The 19,188-nt window shown below is 42.0% G+C and overlaps 1 protein-coding gene across 1 annotated transcript in view; it reads left to right on the top strand.

The window, feature by feature from the left end:
• The window catches only part of LOC105545768 (guanylate cyclase soluble subunit beta-2-like), a 65,586-nt gene that overhangs the window by 41,412 nt on the left and 4,986 nt on the right, over positions 1 to 19,188 (top strand). Inside the window, 7 exon segments of the mRNA XM_011988797.1 lie at positions 3,024 to 3,107; positions 3,110 to 3,127; positions 3,130 to 3,345; positions 6,694 to 6,842; positions 7,423 to 7,569; positions 13,662 to 13,816; positions 16,751 to 16,902. Of these exon segments, the coding sequence (XP_011844187.1) occupies positions 3,024 to 3,107; positions 3,110 to 3,127; positions 3,130 to 3,345; positions 6,694 to 6,842; positions 7,423 to 7,569; positions 13,662 to 13,816; positions 16,751 to 16,902 (921 nt within the window).

Below are 19,188 nucleotides of genomic sequence, written 5' to 3' on the forward strand. Positions count from 1 at the left end.
CTGTTAGTAGGGCACACATTTTGTTTTTAATTGAGCAAAATTTACATAACAAAATTTACCATTTTAATAATTTTTAAATGTACAATTCATTGATATTAAGCACATTCACATGTTGTGCTACCGTCACTACCATCTATCTCCAGAACTTTTTTCATATTGTGCAAAACTGAAACTCTACCTCTTAAGCAATAACTCATTTGTCCTTCCTCAATTCCCTGGCAACCAGCATTCTACCTTCTGTTCCTATGAATTTGACAAGTCTAGATAACTCATATAAGTGGAATAATACAGTACCTGTCCTTTTGTGACTGGCCTATTTCAATTAGCATAATGTCTTTAAAGTTCATCCATAATGTAGCATGTGTCCGAACTTCCTGCCTTTTTAAGGCTGAATAATATTCCATTGTATGAATATACAACATTTTCTGTATCCATTCACCCATCAATGGACACTTGGGTTTCTTTCACAACTTCGCTATTGTGAATAATACTACTACTATAAGGGTGGGTGTGTGAATGTCTCTTTGAGTCCCTGCCATCATTTATTTGGAATATATATCCAAAAGTGGCATTGCTGGATTTTGTGGTAATTCTATTTTTAATTTATTAAAATTAGGAACTTCCATACTGATTTTCATAGTGGCTGCTCTATGTTACATTCCCATCAAAACGGATGAGTGTTCCAGTTTCTCCACATCCTCATGAACACTTATTGTCTGCTTTTAAAAAAATAGTAGCCATCTTAATGGGTGTGAAGTTGTGCTTTTGATTGTGTTCTCATTGTGCTTTTGATATGTGTTTCTCTAATAATTATTGATATTGAGAATCTTTAATGGCCATTTCTACCTATTCTTCAGAAAAATGTCTACTCAAGTCTTCTGTCCATTTTTAATTGGGTTGTTTGCTTTTGTGGTTGAGTTGTAGGAATTTCTTATACATTCTGAATATTAACCTCTTATCAGATATATAATCTGCAAATATATTCTGTGTGTTACCTTTTCACTGTTGGTTGTGTTCTTTGATGCACAAAAGACTTTAATTTTGATGAAATCCAATTTATCTATTTTCTCTTTTGTTGCCAGTGATTTTGGTGTCATATCCAAGAAATTGTTGCCAAATCTGATGTTATGAAACTTTTCTTCTATGTTTTCTTTTAAGAGTTTTATAGTTTTAGCTCTTACATTTAGGTCTTTGATTCATTTTGAGCAAATTTTTGTATATGCCATGAAAGGGCACACATTTTGAGCTATCTTTCTATTAGAGGGATGATTAGGTATTCCAGGGATAAGCACAGGCAGAGCTGGGGGGATGTCTGACGGGAGAATGACACGTTCTGGGAGCCTGAGTGAGATGTAGAGTGGAGTGATGGGAGAGGAGGCTGGCAAGATGAGGACTTGAACTCTATCCTGCAGCTGGAAACATGTTGAAGTGTCTGCCATTATCAGATTTGATTTTAGAATGATCACTCTGGAGGTGTGTGAAGGATGGGTCAGAGTGTAGAGAAAATGGATCCTGGGAGGCCAGACAGAGGCTGCTTCTGGAGTGCAGGAAAGAAGCTCTAAGGTGCTGAACTCTGGCAGTGGCACTGGGGTGGCATTTGGAGGATAAACTCACAAGATAATTAAGGCAGGACTTGGTGACCTGATGTGGGGGGTGGAAGAGAATCATTGGGATAATTATTAGCTTCCTTGCTTGGGTAACTGGGTGATGAAGGTGCAATTAACTGAAAAAAAGACATGATATAATGTCTTGAGGCAGGGATTTTTGTCAGTTTGAGTTACTGCTGTATCCCCAATGCTTAAAACGGTATGCCTGGCTCATCGTAGGGACTAACTACATATGTAATGAAAGAACTAATAGAAAGAGAAGATTTGTGGAGGGGATTGAAGATGAGTTCAGTTCAGATATCCATGAACAAGACACCTGATAGGGAGAACAGAAGAAAAATAAAAACACTGTTCATGGAGTTATTAATTGTCACAATCATCCTAGAGGGTATTTTGGCAATATGTATCAAAAGCCTTAAAAATGAGCATATTCTTTGTCTAAGTAACCCGTGTCTAAGAATACATCTTTTAACAAACTAACTAGCCATGATTATACACAAAGACTGCCTCAAGCTTATTCATCACAATGTTGTTTATAAAATGATAAGCTAGATATAATATAATCAATACTAACTTATTATTTAATAGTATGAGCAAGGTAACCGGCAAAAATTAAGATGCATATCTATATTTAATACTATGAAAGAATATGTTAAGTGAATTTTTAAGTGAATTTTTAAGTGAAAAATTCAGATTATGAAAGAAGATGCCATGTACATCTTTTTTGTAAAACAAAGATGTACTACAAAATATTAACAGTAATTATCCATGTGGTGTGATTGTGGGTGATTTTTACTATTTTCTTTCACTTTTTTTTGTTTTCTGCAATGAATGTGTACTGCTTTTACAATAACAACAAACATATCTATTTTTAAAGAAATACACATATTGAGTTCAGGAAGCAAGGTTTCTCTGGAAATTCAGATTCAGTCAGCATGGTATAGGATGCAGCTGTGTGATGCTAAACAAGAACACCAAGACAGAACCCTCAGGAACACTAGCGTTTAAGGAATGAGATTAAAATAATGTAAATAAAATTCAAAGAATTAGGGGACATCTCAGAGAGAAAGCAGTGCAGAGAAGTCCTAGGAAGTGAGATTTCAGGAAGGAGGGTCTGGTTAACATCATCAAACAGCAGAAGGGCTGAGTAAAGAAAAATCCAAGAAACTTGTGTTGGTATCAGTAGCATGGAGGCCCTTGATAGATGGGAGCCACTTCAATGGAGGCAATGGACAGAGCTGCTGGGGAAAGAGGGGAGATGAATAAGGTCTCATGGACTTTGGGTAAAAGAGAAGGAGCGTGACTGTGCAGTGACTAGAAGCACACAGTGTGGGAGATGATTGGTTGTCCAGCGAGCTCGTCTCAGCCCCTACTGGTGACATACAATATTGTTGAATTTCTCTCCATGATGGCAAGGCCAGATGATCTGGATGGAGTCCATGCGGTGCATGGTGTACCTGTGCTCTCTGAAGCTCCACAGCCTGTACGAGCTGGAAGACTCAATATGCATCTTTCTGACATCGACCCGATGACACCACCAGGGATCTCATCCTCCTGAACCAGCAACGGCTGGCTAAGATAGAGTTGTCCAACCAGCTGGAAATGAAGAAGAAGGAAGAGCTACGGGTCCTCTCCAAGCACTTGGCCACTGAAAAGAACAAAACAGAGACCTTGCTTTATGCCATTCTGCCCAAACATGTGGCCAACCAGTTGAGGGAGGGCAAAAAGGTGTCTGCAGGTAAGGCACCCTCTCCTGCACGGGCACCTCTGAGCAGAAGGTGGTATGTCTTAGTGGTCAGGGCCACAGGTTTTGAAGCCAGACAGAAGTGGTTTTGAATTCTGGTTCTGTCACTTGTAAGTGACATGATCTTGGGATAATTACTCCACTTGTATATTCTCAGCTTTGTTCTCTCTACATTGATAATAATAAAAATAATACAGGAGTAAAACATGAATTATATAAAAATGGGTGTCAACTACATACACATTAGGTTCTCTAAGAATGCAAGGATGTACCCTGAGACTGGCCTCATTACTCAGTGACAATGAGTAGGGTTCTTAACTGTAACTAAAAATAATACACTCGCACACCGGTTAAATCACAGCGTTCCTCTGAGGATCATTCTGGGACAGTATACTATTTATGGAGGCAGGGATGCCGTGTTTACCCTGAACTCACTTTCCATTTGTCACGGGCCTGTGTTCATTCACCAGACGTGCCTGGTGAACTTACTCTGTGCTAGGGTGCTGATCCAGATCTGGGGACACAGAGGAGTTTACAGACTTGTGAGTTTGATAGATATATGCAGAATAAATTCATGGATGTAGAAACGACCAATGGAAAAGAAATTAATCTGCATTAAGGAGAAATTATTGTGCCAGGATCCGTGTCAGACATTTTACATGTGCTGTTTCATTAAATTTTCTCAACATTTCTATGAGGGAGGTATTGCCCATGCCATAACGCTGAGCAAATTGACATTCAGCACAGCTGATAAGTGAAAGAGCTGGAAAGTAACTGTGTTAAGGCCATCTAACTTCAAAATCCATACTCTTTCCATCACATAAGGTGCTATGGCAACACGGGAACAAGGAAATTAATAATAAAGAGATGTCAGGAGAGAAAGAGATAGGGTGGCCAGTTGGGGTTGTGGAGGTACCTCTCAAAAGTGTGTGACACTTGAGTTGGGCCTTGAGGCTGAATTTCAGCAAGCAAAGAGGAAAAAGGCATTTCCGGAGAATGGGCTACTAAGAGCAAAGGTGCAAATAAATACCAGGAGGCATGTTCCCAGAGCATGAGGTATGTGGAAAAGTGGGGTCTGGTGAGGCTGAGTGGGTAGGGTGAGGTTCAGGTGATGCAGTGATTAATCTGGACTGTTAAGGAAAAGGAAATTGTCTTTTATTTTGTAGGCAGTGAGAATTCATTGAAGTTTCTTCTCTTATTATGGAAGTGACATGATGAGTTTTATAAATCCAATTTGGGCTGCAGTGTAGTGAATGCGTGAGGTGGGGCTGAAAGCCCGTAAGGGCGCAGCTGATTGATGGTAGAGGCCTGAACTAGGGCAGCCTGAGGAAGAATCAGCAGGATTTCCCCACTGACCAGATGGGGACGGTAAGACAGAGGGAGCAGGCATGGGTCTGAGGCTTCTTGCATGGAAAAATGGGATGATTTATCATAAGGCAGGGCCAGAAAGAAGAGCAGGGTTGGGGGAGAATGATAAGGTCTATTTTAAAACCACTGAGCTGGAGATGTCTGTGGGATACTCCACATAGGATGATCAGAGGTAGGAATCTTAGTGAGAGCTCAAGGGAACATTGTGGCATGGAGCTATACATCTGGGAGTTATTGCAATGTGGGCGGGGTTAATCATAGACTCTGTGAATGGTGGATAAGATCACCTAGAGGACAGGAAGTGAGAAGACAGTGGAGTATTACTGTTCAGGGAACATCTAGTACTTAAGAAGGTTGAGAAGCCAAGGAAAGATATAAAACAAGGAGATCAGAAAGCTAGGAGGAATATGAAGAGAGGATGATAGGCCAGAAGCCAAGGAGAAGAGAAAGTTCCACAAAGAGGGAATTACAACTAGAGGCTTAACTAACAAAGTAGGCACCCGGCTGTGTTCAAGGAGTGATTGATTCACTCACTTAATATTTATTGAGCATCTACTATGTGCCAGGCCCTGCTTTAGGTGCTTGGAATACAGCAGAGATCTAAACTGACAGTCTTCCATCTCATGGAGCTTTGTATTCTAATGCAGAGGTAGACAAAAACCAAATAAACCATTCCATACAAAATATCGGGCCAGGCGCAGTGGTTCACGCCTGTAATCCCAGCACTTTGGGAGGCTGGGCTGGCGGATTGCCTCAGCTGAGGAGTTTGAGACCAAGCTGGGCAACATGGTGAAATCCTGTCTCTACTAAAAATACAAAAAATTAGCCAGGCGTGGCAGTGTGTGCCTGTAGGACAGCCCAGCTACTTGGGAGGCTGAGGCAGGAGATTTGCTTGAACCCAAGAGGCAGAGGTTGCAGTGAGCCGAGATCGTGCCACTGCACTCTAGCCTGGGTGACAGAGCGAGACTCTCTCAAATATATATATATATATATATACACACACACACACACATACACACACATATATATATACATAACGTCACATGTGTATGGAGTGGGTGGAAGGCAATCAAGCTAAGAGGATAGCCAGTCTAGGGGCTATTTTATACAGGGTGGTCAAGAGAATTCTCACTGAGTTGGTTACATTTGAAATGTGAGTAACAGGCCCTGTAGATATTTGAGAAAACTGTCAGGCAGAGGAAACACCTCTTTTTTTAGGTGTAGAAGCCCGAAGGCAGGAGGCACTTGGCATGTTGGAGAAACCCCATGAGGCCAGTGTGGCCAGAGTGGAGGGAGCCGGAGGGACATAGGGTCAGAGAGGTGGCAGGGACAGAGGTGGGGTGTCTCCTCTGTAGGCCATGGTCAGGCCTGGGTTGCATTGGGTTGCACTCTCAGTGTGATGGAATCATGAAAGATTGGAGATTGAAGAATGGGAGATCTGACTTAAACAGGGCATCTGGTTGCTATGTGGAAGTTAGCATGAATGGGGGCCAAGGTGGAATCAGGGGCATGACTTACAAACAAGTGTTAAGGACAAGGTAGCTTCCCTGCCATACAAAGACGGGGAGCTACCACTTCACAGTGACCAGTCTCTGTCGGCCCTGTCCCCATGTCTCCTGTAGCTCAGGCTCTGCTTGGTCCACTTACTAGGGACCCTTTCTGTCCTCCCACAGCACTGGTTGCATCTTACTAGAAGCATTTGTTCACTTTTCTGTCTCCTTCATTCGACTGCGGGCTCCTTGGGGGCGAGGGCCTGGTCCGCTTGCCCCCTGTGATATGATTCCCCTAGTGTGACTAGCTTGCAGCAAGCACTCAGTAAACGTTTGCTGAGTGATGCTGAATGCGGAATGGTGTCTGGCTCCTTTTCCCACAAGCCACAGGCAGGTTTGATTCTCAAAGGGCCTCTGAATCCAGAATTCATGAACTTCTTAGTCTATCTCCTTGGTTCTCACTGATACCTGGTTTCTGTTGTAGGAGAATTTAAAAGCTGCACGATTCTTTTCAGCGATGTGGTGACATTTACTGACATCCGTGCTGCCTGTGAACCTATACACATAGTGAACATGCTGAACTCCATGTACTCCAAGTCTGACAGATTAACCAGTGTGCACGCCGTCTATAAAGTAAGCGTCTGTGCAGTGTGGGGTGTTACACAGCGTGCTCACGCAGGGCAAGTGCTTGATTCTAAGTCTTCCTTTGCCTCTGTCTTCACTGGTCTGGGGTTTGGTGTGGATGAGTGTGGGCTCAGAATAAGAGCTGAAAGGGAATGGGAAGTATTTTAGGAATTCTAGTTTTTAGGAATTCTTTTTACAATACTCAGTGCTAAGATGGCACTCTGGTGCCCTTGAAGGGCAAACACTGTTGCCCTAGAGCATCATTCTCCTACTCCTAAATTCAGCAGAAAGTCGAATCCAAACAATGTGTTATCTCATATATAGTATCACATGACTACCCCAGGACCTTCCTCTTCTCTGGAATTTGTTTCCACCCAAAGCAGAAAGGCCTTTTGGCTCTTTTATGGTTGTTTCCTGAGTCCTTTTCCTTCTCACTTCCTCCCTCGTGCTCCTCATACCCTTAGCAAAGAATCAATCACCAGCTTTAATATAGTCCCTTTGTCAATATATGCAAAATGAAAAAAAGCATAGTGACATGTTTAGTGCATGAAGGAAACCCTCTGAATACCTATTTTTTTTTTCCTGACAGGTAGAAACAATAGGAGATGCATATATGGTGGTAGAAGGAGTACCAGTGCCTACTGGAAGCCATGCTCAAAGAGTGGCTAATTTTGCCTTGGGGATGAGAATTTCTGCAAAGGAAGTGATGAATCCTGTTACTGGAGAACCCATCCAGGTAGAGGGCAACTGAGTACTTGGCTTAATGCCAAACATCTCACACACAAAAGTAAACTTCTGCTTATGTGCTTAGGTGATTACTGGGTAAGTTGCTGTCATTAAAATGGGTAATGTATCCTAGTCCTTTTCTTCTCTTGCATATGTTCCTAATAGAGATATTCCTAAGGCTACTATAGTCTCAACTTTTCTCGAATTTCAGAGGAGGCTGTAGTGCTCAAGGTTTTCCTACAATTGACTGTAAGCTTCCTTTGTCAGTAATTTAGGACAGTGCTGAGCAGTTCTTCCTATTTATCTAGCAGGGCTCAATCCATCTTAAAACCCAGCTCATTTATAATTCCTGCTTTTTTGTTCAAGCATTTCAACAAGTGGTTCAGGTTTACTGAGCAGCCAACTTTTCCTGCTTATGAAATTGTGTCTCCAACATGCCATCTGACAGGTTCAGAACTCAGACTGAGGTGTGAAGCTGCCTGCAGTCAGCAGGCCAGGCACCGTGATGCCATAAGATATTCAGAATGGCTTTCCTTCCACCACGTGGCCACTAGCGAGACATCTGCTCGCCTTTCTCACAGAAAAGTATGTTTCCAAGTCTGGAAGTTTGTTCACACTCTAAAAGTTGAACAGTTTTGGAGATGAAAAATGAATGTCCTCCTCCGCTGGCTCAGCAGATCCTAATGCTCCTGGGATGGCTGAGAGTGGCGTCCGTCTGCCTTTGATTTCTAGATCCTTCTCTTGCTAATATCAGAAATTCAAAATAAACGAGTCAATTCAAAATAAAGCCAATTATAAGATGGACTATGATTTTTCCACATTATAACCTTTTTACAGGAGAGTCTGAAAATGTGCTGCACTTACTCTGACCAGTGCAGTGCAGCTCATGGCTACAGCATTGAGCAGTGCAGCTCATGGCTACAGCATTCACTGTAGTCTTCTAAGTAGAAGCTGGCCTTAGATAGTCACAAGAACAAGACAGCTGCCATAATGACTCATTGCAAACACTGTGTGCATCAGTGGAATAAAAATCCAATGTAATAAATAAAAAATCAGGATGGGAGGTAATGAGGGAAGAGATATAAGAACATTAGATAAGAGATAAATGTTTCAGTTAAGGGACCCTTGTATAAGTCACTGGTGAAAAAATAAAAATAAAAATGGAAAGTGTAGTGTGTGTGTGTGCGTGTGTGCGTACGTGCGCATGTGTGCGTGTGCGTGTGTGCGTGTGCGTGTGTGCGTGCGCGTGTGTGCATGCACGTGTGTGCGTGTGTGAGTGTGTGTGCGCGCACATGTGTGTGTGTGTGCATGTGTGTATGAAAGGGGCATAGCACTAGAGATGAAAATAATGCTATACCAATAAGAATGAAATAGCCAGTGAATTCTGGGACACACTCAAGGTGGATTTACCAAGAAAAAAACAGGAAAAGATGTTAGCAATTCCAAGGTAAGAATATGGACATAATTAGGAGCATCATTAAATATCCACCAGAAAGAGCATATCATATGGGTTTATCCGAGGATGTAGGTGAAAGAACTGGAAACACTTTCTCTCTTAACAGAATTGTGCTGCCATTTCTACATTTTAAAAATTATTTTGCACTGAGATATCCTATTATTTTATTCAGATAGCTTTAATATACATTTACTGAGATCTGTCCATGTATGAGACAGTATTACTAGGTGCCTTGAAGGGTTCAGAGAATCCTCTTTTTCTAGAGGAAGTTATAATTTTATTTCAAGGAGAAGAAAATCTAGCAAGTAAAAACAACAAGCAATCTGATTAGGATGTAGAAAGCTGCAAGAGACTGTTGCTCCCATGCTAGTAGTTTTTAATTTTTAATTTTTATTTTTATTCCCCACCAGAAAGCAAAGGAATCAAAGTAAACTAAATTCCAGGTAGTAACAAACCCTTTCAAAGAGAAGACCCTCATAATTGCATTCAATCCTGGCAGGGCAGCAGGAGAAGTAACCTTGCAGAGGTGAGGGTAGGGATAAGCCCGTCTAAATTTTAGTGGGTTTTTAATGGTCACAGGACTGAAACAACAGGTTACAATGCCAGAGAGCAGCAGACACAGAGTCTGGACCCATCTACCAACTCTTCCTCATAGGCCAAGTGTGGCAGGTTAGTCAGCCAAAGACTAGGACAGGAGAGGAGAGCTGAGAGAACTCCCGAGTCCCTGAGGTGTTTGGGGCCTTTCCCAAATGCAAAACGGTGGCCCATTAAAGGCTAATGTTAGAGTAAGATAACCGAGAGAAATCTAGCTGAAGTACTCTTCATCTTCACCAAGTGCACTACAATGACCTTTTGAAGTCTGAGGGCAAGGAGGAATGGCAGAGAAAATTTTCCCAAAGTACAGAGAGCCAGGGTGGGACTGAAGAGCAAAGAGACTTCTGAAAATCTCACTGTTGGACTGTACTGCAGAAGGAGATCTCCTACAACTCCAAAAGCTGGTGGATGGGCTGTACAACACTCAAGGTCCTCAGAGCCTTGCTGGTGCTCAGATTCTAAGTTCTGCTGTACTGAAAGTTCTGATTCAGCCTTCATAATATTTGAAACCTGTGGTGCATGGAATCTACCATTATTTCCAGAAAAGCCCTGACCCAACTCAAATATGGATTAGATTACTCCCCATTCCAGCAGCCTAATTCTGAAGGGATGTAACATTTTCTGGGGGATAAATGTTATCTACTTCAGTCTCTACTGTATTTTCACCCACAATATGGATCATTCAATTAAATAATAAAAAATATGAGATGCAAGAAGAATCAAGAAAATGGTAATATAGTGGATAGCCAATAGAGAAAATAGTCAATAGAAGCAGGTCCAAAAATAGCCTAGATGTTGGAATTATCAGATAGAATTTTTAAAATAAGTCTGATAAATATTTTAAAGAGTCTAGAAGAGGCAAAACAAGTGTGAAGATATGGGAAATACATACATACTATCTATATTTACATCTATATCTATATCTAATAGAAAACTATGATCTCAGAAATCAGAAATAAAGAATTAATTTTATGGGCTTAACAAAGACTAGACACAATAGGGAAAAAAATGAGGGAATTTGAAGACAGAGAAATAGAAATCATCCAAACTGAAATTCAAAGAAGAAAACAGAGTGAAAAAGGGGAGCAAGGCACTCTATATCTGTAGAACAATGTCAAATGGACTCCTATATATGTAACTGAAATGCTAGAATGAGAACAGAGTGAGAATGGGTATGAAGAAATATTTCAAGAGATAATAGTTAAGAATTTTTCAACATGAAGGATATCAATGCACATATCCAAAGCTCAGCAAACCCAAGCAGAATAAATACAAAGACAACCACTTCTAGTTAAGTATACCAAAAACCCTACCCAGTGCACTAAGGCAAGAAGAATAAATATAAGACATTAAGTTTGGAAATGAATGAAGAAATAAAATTATCATTATTCACAGAACAAATAATGGTTCACCTAGAAAATCTTATACAAACTACAGGAAACTACAAGGTCTAATAAATGAGTTTAGCAAGGTCATAGCATAAATACAGGAAAATTATTTAAATTTTTATATGCTAAGGACAAAAAAATTGAAAAATGAAATAAAAAGAAAATAAAATTATTTAAATTTCTAGGAATAAATCTAACAACAGATATACATGACCTCTATGCTTAAAACTACAAGATATTGCTTAGGGAAATTAAAGATGACCTAATTAAATGGAGACATACACCATATTCATTGGAAAACTCAATATATTTAAGCTGTCTGTTTTCCCCAAATTGATGTATCGATTCAGCAGAATACCAAACAAAATCCCTGCAAGCTTCTTAGAAAATAGTCATAGGTTAATTTAAAAATTTATATGGAAGTGTAAAGAACCTAGACTAACCCGAACAATCTTAGAAAATAACAAAATTGGAGGATGTACACAACTAATTTTAAGACTTATTCTAAAGCAACAGAAAAAAAATACAGAGTTAGATTGGGAGAAGGGCAGAAAAAGAGACCACTGGAGCAGCACAGAGTGTCCAGACATAGACTCATGTTTAGTCCATTGATTTTTGACCAAGTCATCAAACAATTGAGTGGGGAAGGCAACCTGTTTTTAAAAAAAGGATTCTGGTACCACTGAATATCATATGGAAAGAAAAAATGTACCTCACTTCTACCTCACCCCATATACAAAAAGATCTTTTGATATGTATCACAAATCTAAACATAAAATCTAGAATCATAAAGCCTCTTGATGGAAATAAAGAATAGCATCATGACTTTGGGGCAAATGATTTTTTTTTTTTTTTTTTTTTTTTTTTTAGATAGGACACAGAAAGCACTCACCATGAAGGGGAAAAAAAATGATAAATTTCATTGTTACAGGCTGAATTGTGTCCTACCCAAAATTCTTATTTTGAAACTCTAGTACTCAGTACCTCAGAACATGATTGTCTTTGGAGCTAGGGCCTTTACTGAGTAAAATGAGGCCTTAAGAGTGAGCCCTCATGCAATGTGCCTGATGTCTATATAAGAAGATGAAATTTGGATATAAAGAGACGCCAAGAATGCATGTGCACAGAGGAAGGACCATGTGAGGACACAGCAAAAAGGTGGACAATCTACAAGCCAAGCAGAGAGGCCTCAGGAGAAACCAACCCTGCTCACAGCTTGATCTTGGCCTTCCATTCTCCAGAATTGTGAGAAATAATTTCCATGGTTTAAGCTACACAATCTATGGTATTTTGCTATGGCAGCCTAAGCAGATGAATACATTCATCAAAATTAAAAAATTCTGCTTATTAAAGAAAATAAATACACAAACCCACAGACTGATAAAAATATTTGTAATACGTACATATATGTATACAACTCATACACATTAACAATAAAAGACACACAGCTCAATTTTTATAACAGGCAAAAAATTGGACAGACTTTACCAAAGAAAATATGTGAACGGCCAATGTGTATGTGACAATGTGCTTAACATCACTAGTCACCAATTTAAAGCAAACTAAAACCACAGCGAGATATCATTTCACACCCTGGAGAAGACCAAACGATGGTGAAAATGGGAGCATCTGAAAGTGTTGCGTTGCTGATAGAAATGTAAAACAGTAAAACAACTTTGGAGAATTGCTGGGTAGTTTTTTTGTTTGTTTTGTTAAAAAATAAAATTATGTATCTACCTTGTGACTCAGAAATTCCACTTCTAGGTATTTACTTAAGAGAAAGGAAAACGTGTCTACAAAAATATCTGTACAGAAATGCTTATAGTAGCCTTAATTTTAATAGATTCAAACTGAAAAATAATCTAAATGTTCATGAAAAGGAGACTGGATAATGAATGTGGTGTATTCTTACAATAGAATACTATTCAGTGATAAAAATAATGAACTACTGATATGTAAGGCAATATAGATGAATCTCAAAACATTATGTTGAGTAAATGAAACCAGATAAAAAGCAGTTTATACTGTATGATTGTACGTATGTGATGTTCTAGAACAGGCAAATCATTCTTTGGTAAAATAAACACAAAAGGCCGGGTGCAGTGGCTCATGCCTATTTTCCCAGCACTTTGGGAAGATTAGGCAGGTGGATCACCTGAGTTCAGGAGTTCAAGACCAACCCAGCCAGCTGGCCAACATGGTGAAACCCCATCTCTAATAAAATTCGTCGAACGTGGTGGCGGGCGCCTGTAATCTCAGCTACTCTGGAGGCTGAGGCAGGAGAATTGCTTGAACCCGGGAGGCGGAGTTTGCAGTGAGCTGAGATCGCGCCACTGCACTCCAGCCTGGGCAACAAGAGTGAAACTCCATCTCAAAAAAAAAAAAAAAAAAGAGAAAAAAGAAATGAGAATGTAGTCATCTCTGCTGAAGAAGATGGGGAGAGAGCTTAACTAGAAGGTGCACAAGATAATTTTGCGAGGTAATGGAACTAGTTTACATTTTATTTTGGCTGGTGGTTACAGGGATATAAGCACTTGTCAAAACTCAGGGAGCTAAACACTTTACTATCAGTTTTTTAAAAATTTTATGTAAATTGTATCTCAACTTACAAATAAAAGCAAGAGTATTAGATGGTCTCTTTTCAGTGATGCTCTCTCTGTACAGATCAGAGTGGGGATCCACACTGGACCAGTCTTAGCAGGTGTTGTAGGAGACAAGATGCCACAGTACTGCTTGTTTGGTGACACTGTGAACACAGCTTCTAGGATGGAAAGTCATGGGCTTCCCAACAAAGTGCACCTCAGCCCCACAGCCTACAGGTAGCCTTCCATTTATTCAAGCCTTCCTTTGTCCCTCCCTCTTTCCAGAACTTATAGAGTGCCTAGCAGCCATGGGACGAGATAGTGGAGGAAACTCGTGCTTTTTCTTCCATGTCTCAATGGCTTTCAGAAGATATTGTGGCAGACAATAAATTTTGTTGCGCTTCTAACTGTAACACAGTTTTTACTCTCAAGGAGCATGTAGTTTAGTTCAGAGAACAGCAAATTATTACCCCATAGACCAAATCTAGTCTGCTGCTCATTTTTGTAAATAAAGTTTTCTTGGAACACAGCCATGCGCTTTCATTTACATATTGTCTATGGCTGATGTCATGCTACAAAGTCAGAGTTGAATCACTGCAACAGAGACCATATGATGTACAAAGTCTAAAATATTTACTCGCTGGTCTTCTATATAAAAAGGGTGCTGACCTTTGGTCTAGCAGAAGAAAAAAGAAAAGTTGCAGTTAATTATTTTTAAAGTGAGAGGAGTACAATGATAAATATGTGCATAAAACTATACAGTTTCTTGAGCACTTACAATAGGCCACATTCTATTCTAAATTCTTTCATATGTTAATTCATTTACAGTTGCAACAGCTCTGTGAAGATACATTATTATTATGTACATGAAAGAAAAGGCACAAAAAGGTTAATCATTTGCCTCAGGACCAGGTAGGCTAGGAAGGAGAATAGCCTACATGCAGCCCACGAAGTCAGGGTTCACAGTCCTCCCTTTAACTACTGCACTCTTATCCCCAAGGGAGTCACAGAGGGTGCCATGAGAGCCCAGACAAGGGTGCTTGACCCAGTAATAAAAAAGGACTTCGGGAAGGAGATTCCTGAGCTGAATCTTGAAAAAGGAGTTCCAGAGTAAAATTTAGCCAAAATTGGGGTATTGGAAGTAAAAAGCAGGTACAGGCTCACATGTAGAAGAGGTGCAGAGAACTATAAACACCTGAGCTTTTCTGTATTGGAAAATATGAGACAGGAGTGATGAGAGCTGCACATGCCTTGCTGAAGGGCAAGGGCCCTATGCCGTAGGTGAGGAAAAGCCCCCAAGGAGTGTGAGGTTGAAGACAGTGACAGGGTCAGGGTCCTATTTGACACTGACCACTCTAGAGACCCTGAAAGGACATACTTGAGGACCAGAAAATGAGATAGATGAGACCTGTTAGGAGTTTGATCTGAATCAGAACATTAGTGGTAGGAATATGGGGGAAAATAAAACCAGCTAAACTAGTTAGAAATGGGGGAGGAGAAGAAGGGAGGAGCCCGGGTCTCCATTCTGGGTGACTAGGGCTTGAATGGTGGCCCCGCCATCTGCAATGGGACAAATGAGAAGTATCCCAGATCACAGGGGCAGACAATGAGTTCAGGTTGGACACATTGGGTTCAAAGGAACTGTGGAACACTCAGCTAGAGGTACCACAAAATGGATGGATGAAGTTTGGAGTTGAGTTGTTCAAGATCCAGACTTGGAGTAAGCAACATATAGGTGGTAATTAAAGTCATGAGAGTTGATGGGATCAACCCAGGGAAGGATGCAGTATGCAAAGAACAGTGGCAAAAGAAAGGAATCCTGTGCAGAACCAACATTTAAGTGGCATAGAAGGAAGACAAGCCCAGGGAAGAGACCGGAGAACAAATAGTCAGAAAGGACCAGGAGAGTTCAGGGTGAGAAGCGCTCTTGTGGATGACTGTAGGAAGGAGGAATTGAACAAAAGTGTCAATTGTAGTAATAAGGACGGAAAAATACTCACTAGAGGTTTTGGGGACATTCTCAAAAGTCTTTGTAGTAGAATGGTGGGATAGACATTGGGCTGAAGAATAAAAAGAAGAGAAAATTTTATAGGATTAAAGCAGGTGAGAGGCTGTTTGTTTGCTTCTGTTTAGGATGGAAGAGACATAAGCACACTGAAAAGCAGAAGGAGAAAGGCAAATGGAGTGGGAGCTGAAGATAAGGGTGGGGTGGCCAATGGAGCAAGGCCCAGAGGTGGTGGGAAGGGGGCATGTGTGAGGAGCCCCTGGACAAGAAAGATACCTCATCCTCAGAGATTGGGGGACAGGATGGTGTGGTCATGGGGTGAGAAGTCACAGGCTCTCACTTGTAATTAATGTAATTTTCTAGATGAATCAGGGCATAAAGTAGGAGGTACAGCCACCAGCATAAAAGTGAGGGGAGCAGATGCCAAATGGAGGCACATGAGGAGTGTGGTGAAGGTCTGAACTCTCTACCAACCTGGCCAAGGACAAGGGAAGGCTCGATGGACTGCCGAGGCAGGTGGTCATGAATTTGAATCCTCGTTGGTTTGAGTGGTTCTTTGGCTTTTCTCCAACATCACTTGGTGGCCAGTAAATAAATAAACAGGAAAGCATTTTGTAATTACTCTGTAGCTCTGTCTCTTTTCATGGTCCCTACCCTATAGTCCTCCTCTTCAGTTCCTCTGCAGACAGAAATTATGGTGGAGAAAGCTTGGGTACTTAGGATGAGCATAGCAGCAAGCGTGGGGTATATGGTGCACTTGGGGAAGATGGAAAGAAGAGTACTGATACCCAAGAGCCTTACGTGGCAGAACCATGAAAGGTGGTGTCCACACGGGCACTGACAGCATGGTGTGTAGAAACGTGAGAGATGCCCAGATGAGGGGTGAGCTGGAGGGAGGAAAATTGGTGGCAGGGTTTGGGAGGGTTCTGGTGGGTCCCTGTGCTCTCTTTTGGCCTGTGGCATCCTGTTCAGAATATCTCATCCTCACTTTCCCCACGGCCTCTGTCCCATTTCAGCAGGCTGATGTCTGGGATCCTCCCTCCTCTGCTGTTGTGTGTCCTGTGTCCTGGACTTTTCCTCTTGAGTAGCCCTTTGCATTGTAGCCAACTCTTGAGTTACAGACCCACAATCTTTGATGTCTGATGCATTTTTTTTTCTCTGTGCAGTGCCTTAAAAAATCAAGGGTTTGAAATCATTGAGAGGGGTGAAATCGAAGTGAAAGGTAAAGGGAAAATGACCACATACTTTTTGATCCAGAACTTGAATGCCACAGAGGACGAGATCATGGGGAGATCTAAAACCCCACTTGATCACAAGGGTAAGCAAAAAAGAGAAGCTTTGCCATTAGTGTTGAGTAGTTTTTCCACTAACCACCTCAGATATGTTTAGTATCTGCAGGGTCAACACAGATGGTGTCCCTGCCCACCACCAAGCTCTGAGACTCAGTTCAACCATCTTGCCCTGAACACTCTTCTCTTGTATCCTGGTTATGATGATGTTCTTTGAGCTGGGCCGATAAATCCAGCTGAAGAGTTCTACACACATTTGTCTTAAGGTTCTTCTCTGGGCGTTTCCCATGCAGCTCTCTGGTAGCTGGGGAATGATTTGTGAGTGCGTCCTCTGCTCCCCAGCCTCAGAGGCTCCAGCACAGGCTGGAACACTTTGCCTTTCACATTTTGTTCTAGCTTCCAAAACTGGGATGAGGGACAACATTTGTGACTCACTCAGCTCCAGGAATGACAAGAGGGTGGCAGTTTAGGGTAAAACAACCCAGTGCTAAGCTGGACCAGGGATTACTGTGTGGCTCATGGTACCCCCAAAAAGAAGCTGGAATCCAATGGCGAGGTCTCCATCAGCTGCAAGGCTGATCAATCCCACACACTCAGGGTCCCTTAGCTACAGCCTGGCTAAGACGGAAGTGCTGACCTGAAGGGGAAACCCGGTAGCAGGAGGCAAGCCTTTCTGAACCTCCAAGAAGGGAATGAATTCCTTCTGACATGAACTAATCTGTAGCCACTCCAGAGGCCCACAAGGGGAATCTCAAAGTCCAGAGATTCCTTATTTACACAGCTATTATATGTAGTATGTCTCTCTGGGACATGTGGATTATGATGACTATTTTTTAAAGTGGGAGTATCCCAAAGAAAAGATGGATTATTTGAAGAATGTTTAAAATTGTTGTCATAATGCTTTCATTCTAATATCAGCTCACCTTAGTATCCCTGTGAGTTATAGTTGGTTTAGGTCACATTTTACTGCTGTAGACACTGAGATACAAAAATCTAAACAAAAAACAAGAAATAACTTTGGCGATAAGGACCAAGAGCAGTCCTCACTAGAGCTTTTAGCTCCAGAATTTCCAGGCTCTGGGCACCTCATCCACTGATATCTCCTGCTCCCTCTCACCCACCATCATGCCAGTCCCACAGTACTGAGGGTTTCTAGAGAGAAGTCAAACGAACTTCCCCCCTTTTCTCTTCTTTGTTGTCAAAAAATGGACAAAGTAAAGTGGGGAGAGGGCATCATGCCACGTGATCATTGGAGAGGGGAAGGCAGGGCTGGAGGCTTTGCCACAGGACAGGGCAGATGGGTCTCAGCTGTGCCTGGCTCTAACTGCACACTGCTCTCTCCCACTGGTCCGCTGAGGGTTCCCACACTTCTTAGAGAAACAGTATTCTGGAGCAAGGTCTGAGTCAGTAGAATCAAACCCGCTTTCAGTTCTGAGCTAGGGAAAAGCAACCCCGAGTAGAAAGTGAGGAAGGGTGCCTTAACCGGGAGCCCTCAGAATGGAGCCTGAGAAAGAGGAGGGAGGGTGGGTGTGAAAGGAGGGCAGGAGATAGCAGCCCCCATCCCCCGAGGCCCCAGTCAGTGTCTCTGCAAATTAAGAACAAGGACCCCTTTGTGGGCTATGGGGTCGACAGCCCCCAGACATGGCTTATCGTAGAGGAAAACCCTCTGTGTGGGCTGAGGTCAGTCCTCACCCTGAAACCCTTGGCCAGGTGCCTCTATGTAGAGAAAACTGCACAAACATATATGTGGTCCCAGGAAGGAAGGATCCCAACCCTTTTCTTTTCATGCTTCTGTGCATTTCCCAGTCCCCGCTCCCTTTCCCCAGCAGCCTTGGATTTCCTGCTGTGAGCCTCAGCCCCCAGGCTCTGGGGGAGGGTGAGTCTGTCTCTCCTTGCCTGCCTTCATCTGCCCTGAGTGCAGCACGGGGGGCGCTCCAGCAGGAAGGCCAGGCACTCTCAGGGGAGACCTCATGCAGATACTGCTTCCTAAGGAACCCCATTAACTTCCGGGGGCCAGAGTGTTTTCTCCCAGTGACCACTGACAGCTCCATGAGGCAAGATAGAGCCTCTCAAAGACAGTGAGGGGGATGGGCATGGAAGCACTATTATGTTCACTGATAATCTTTTCACATGGGTCTATTCCCTCAGATTATCTCCCACGGGACACACACTATGTTTTGGGAGGTGGTTACTTAGGGAGGAGCAGGAGTGAGGGCTCTTCAGTGATTCTAAGGTGCAGTCAGCATTAAGAACTATGTCTTAGACCAAAGCAATGCAGAAGAAAGGGCCCTACAGGGTCTTTCTTGTGCCCCACT

Source organism: Mandrillus leucophaeus, unplaced genomic scaffold, assembly GCF_000951045.1.
Source record: "Mandrillus leucophaeus isolate KB7577 unplaced genomic scaffold, Mleu.le_1.0 Scaffold338, whole genome shotgun sequence".
NCBI lineage: Eukaryota > Metazoa > Chordata > Mammalia > Primates > Cercopithecidae > Mandrillus > Mandrillus leucophaeus.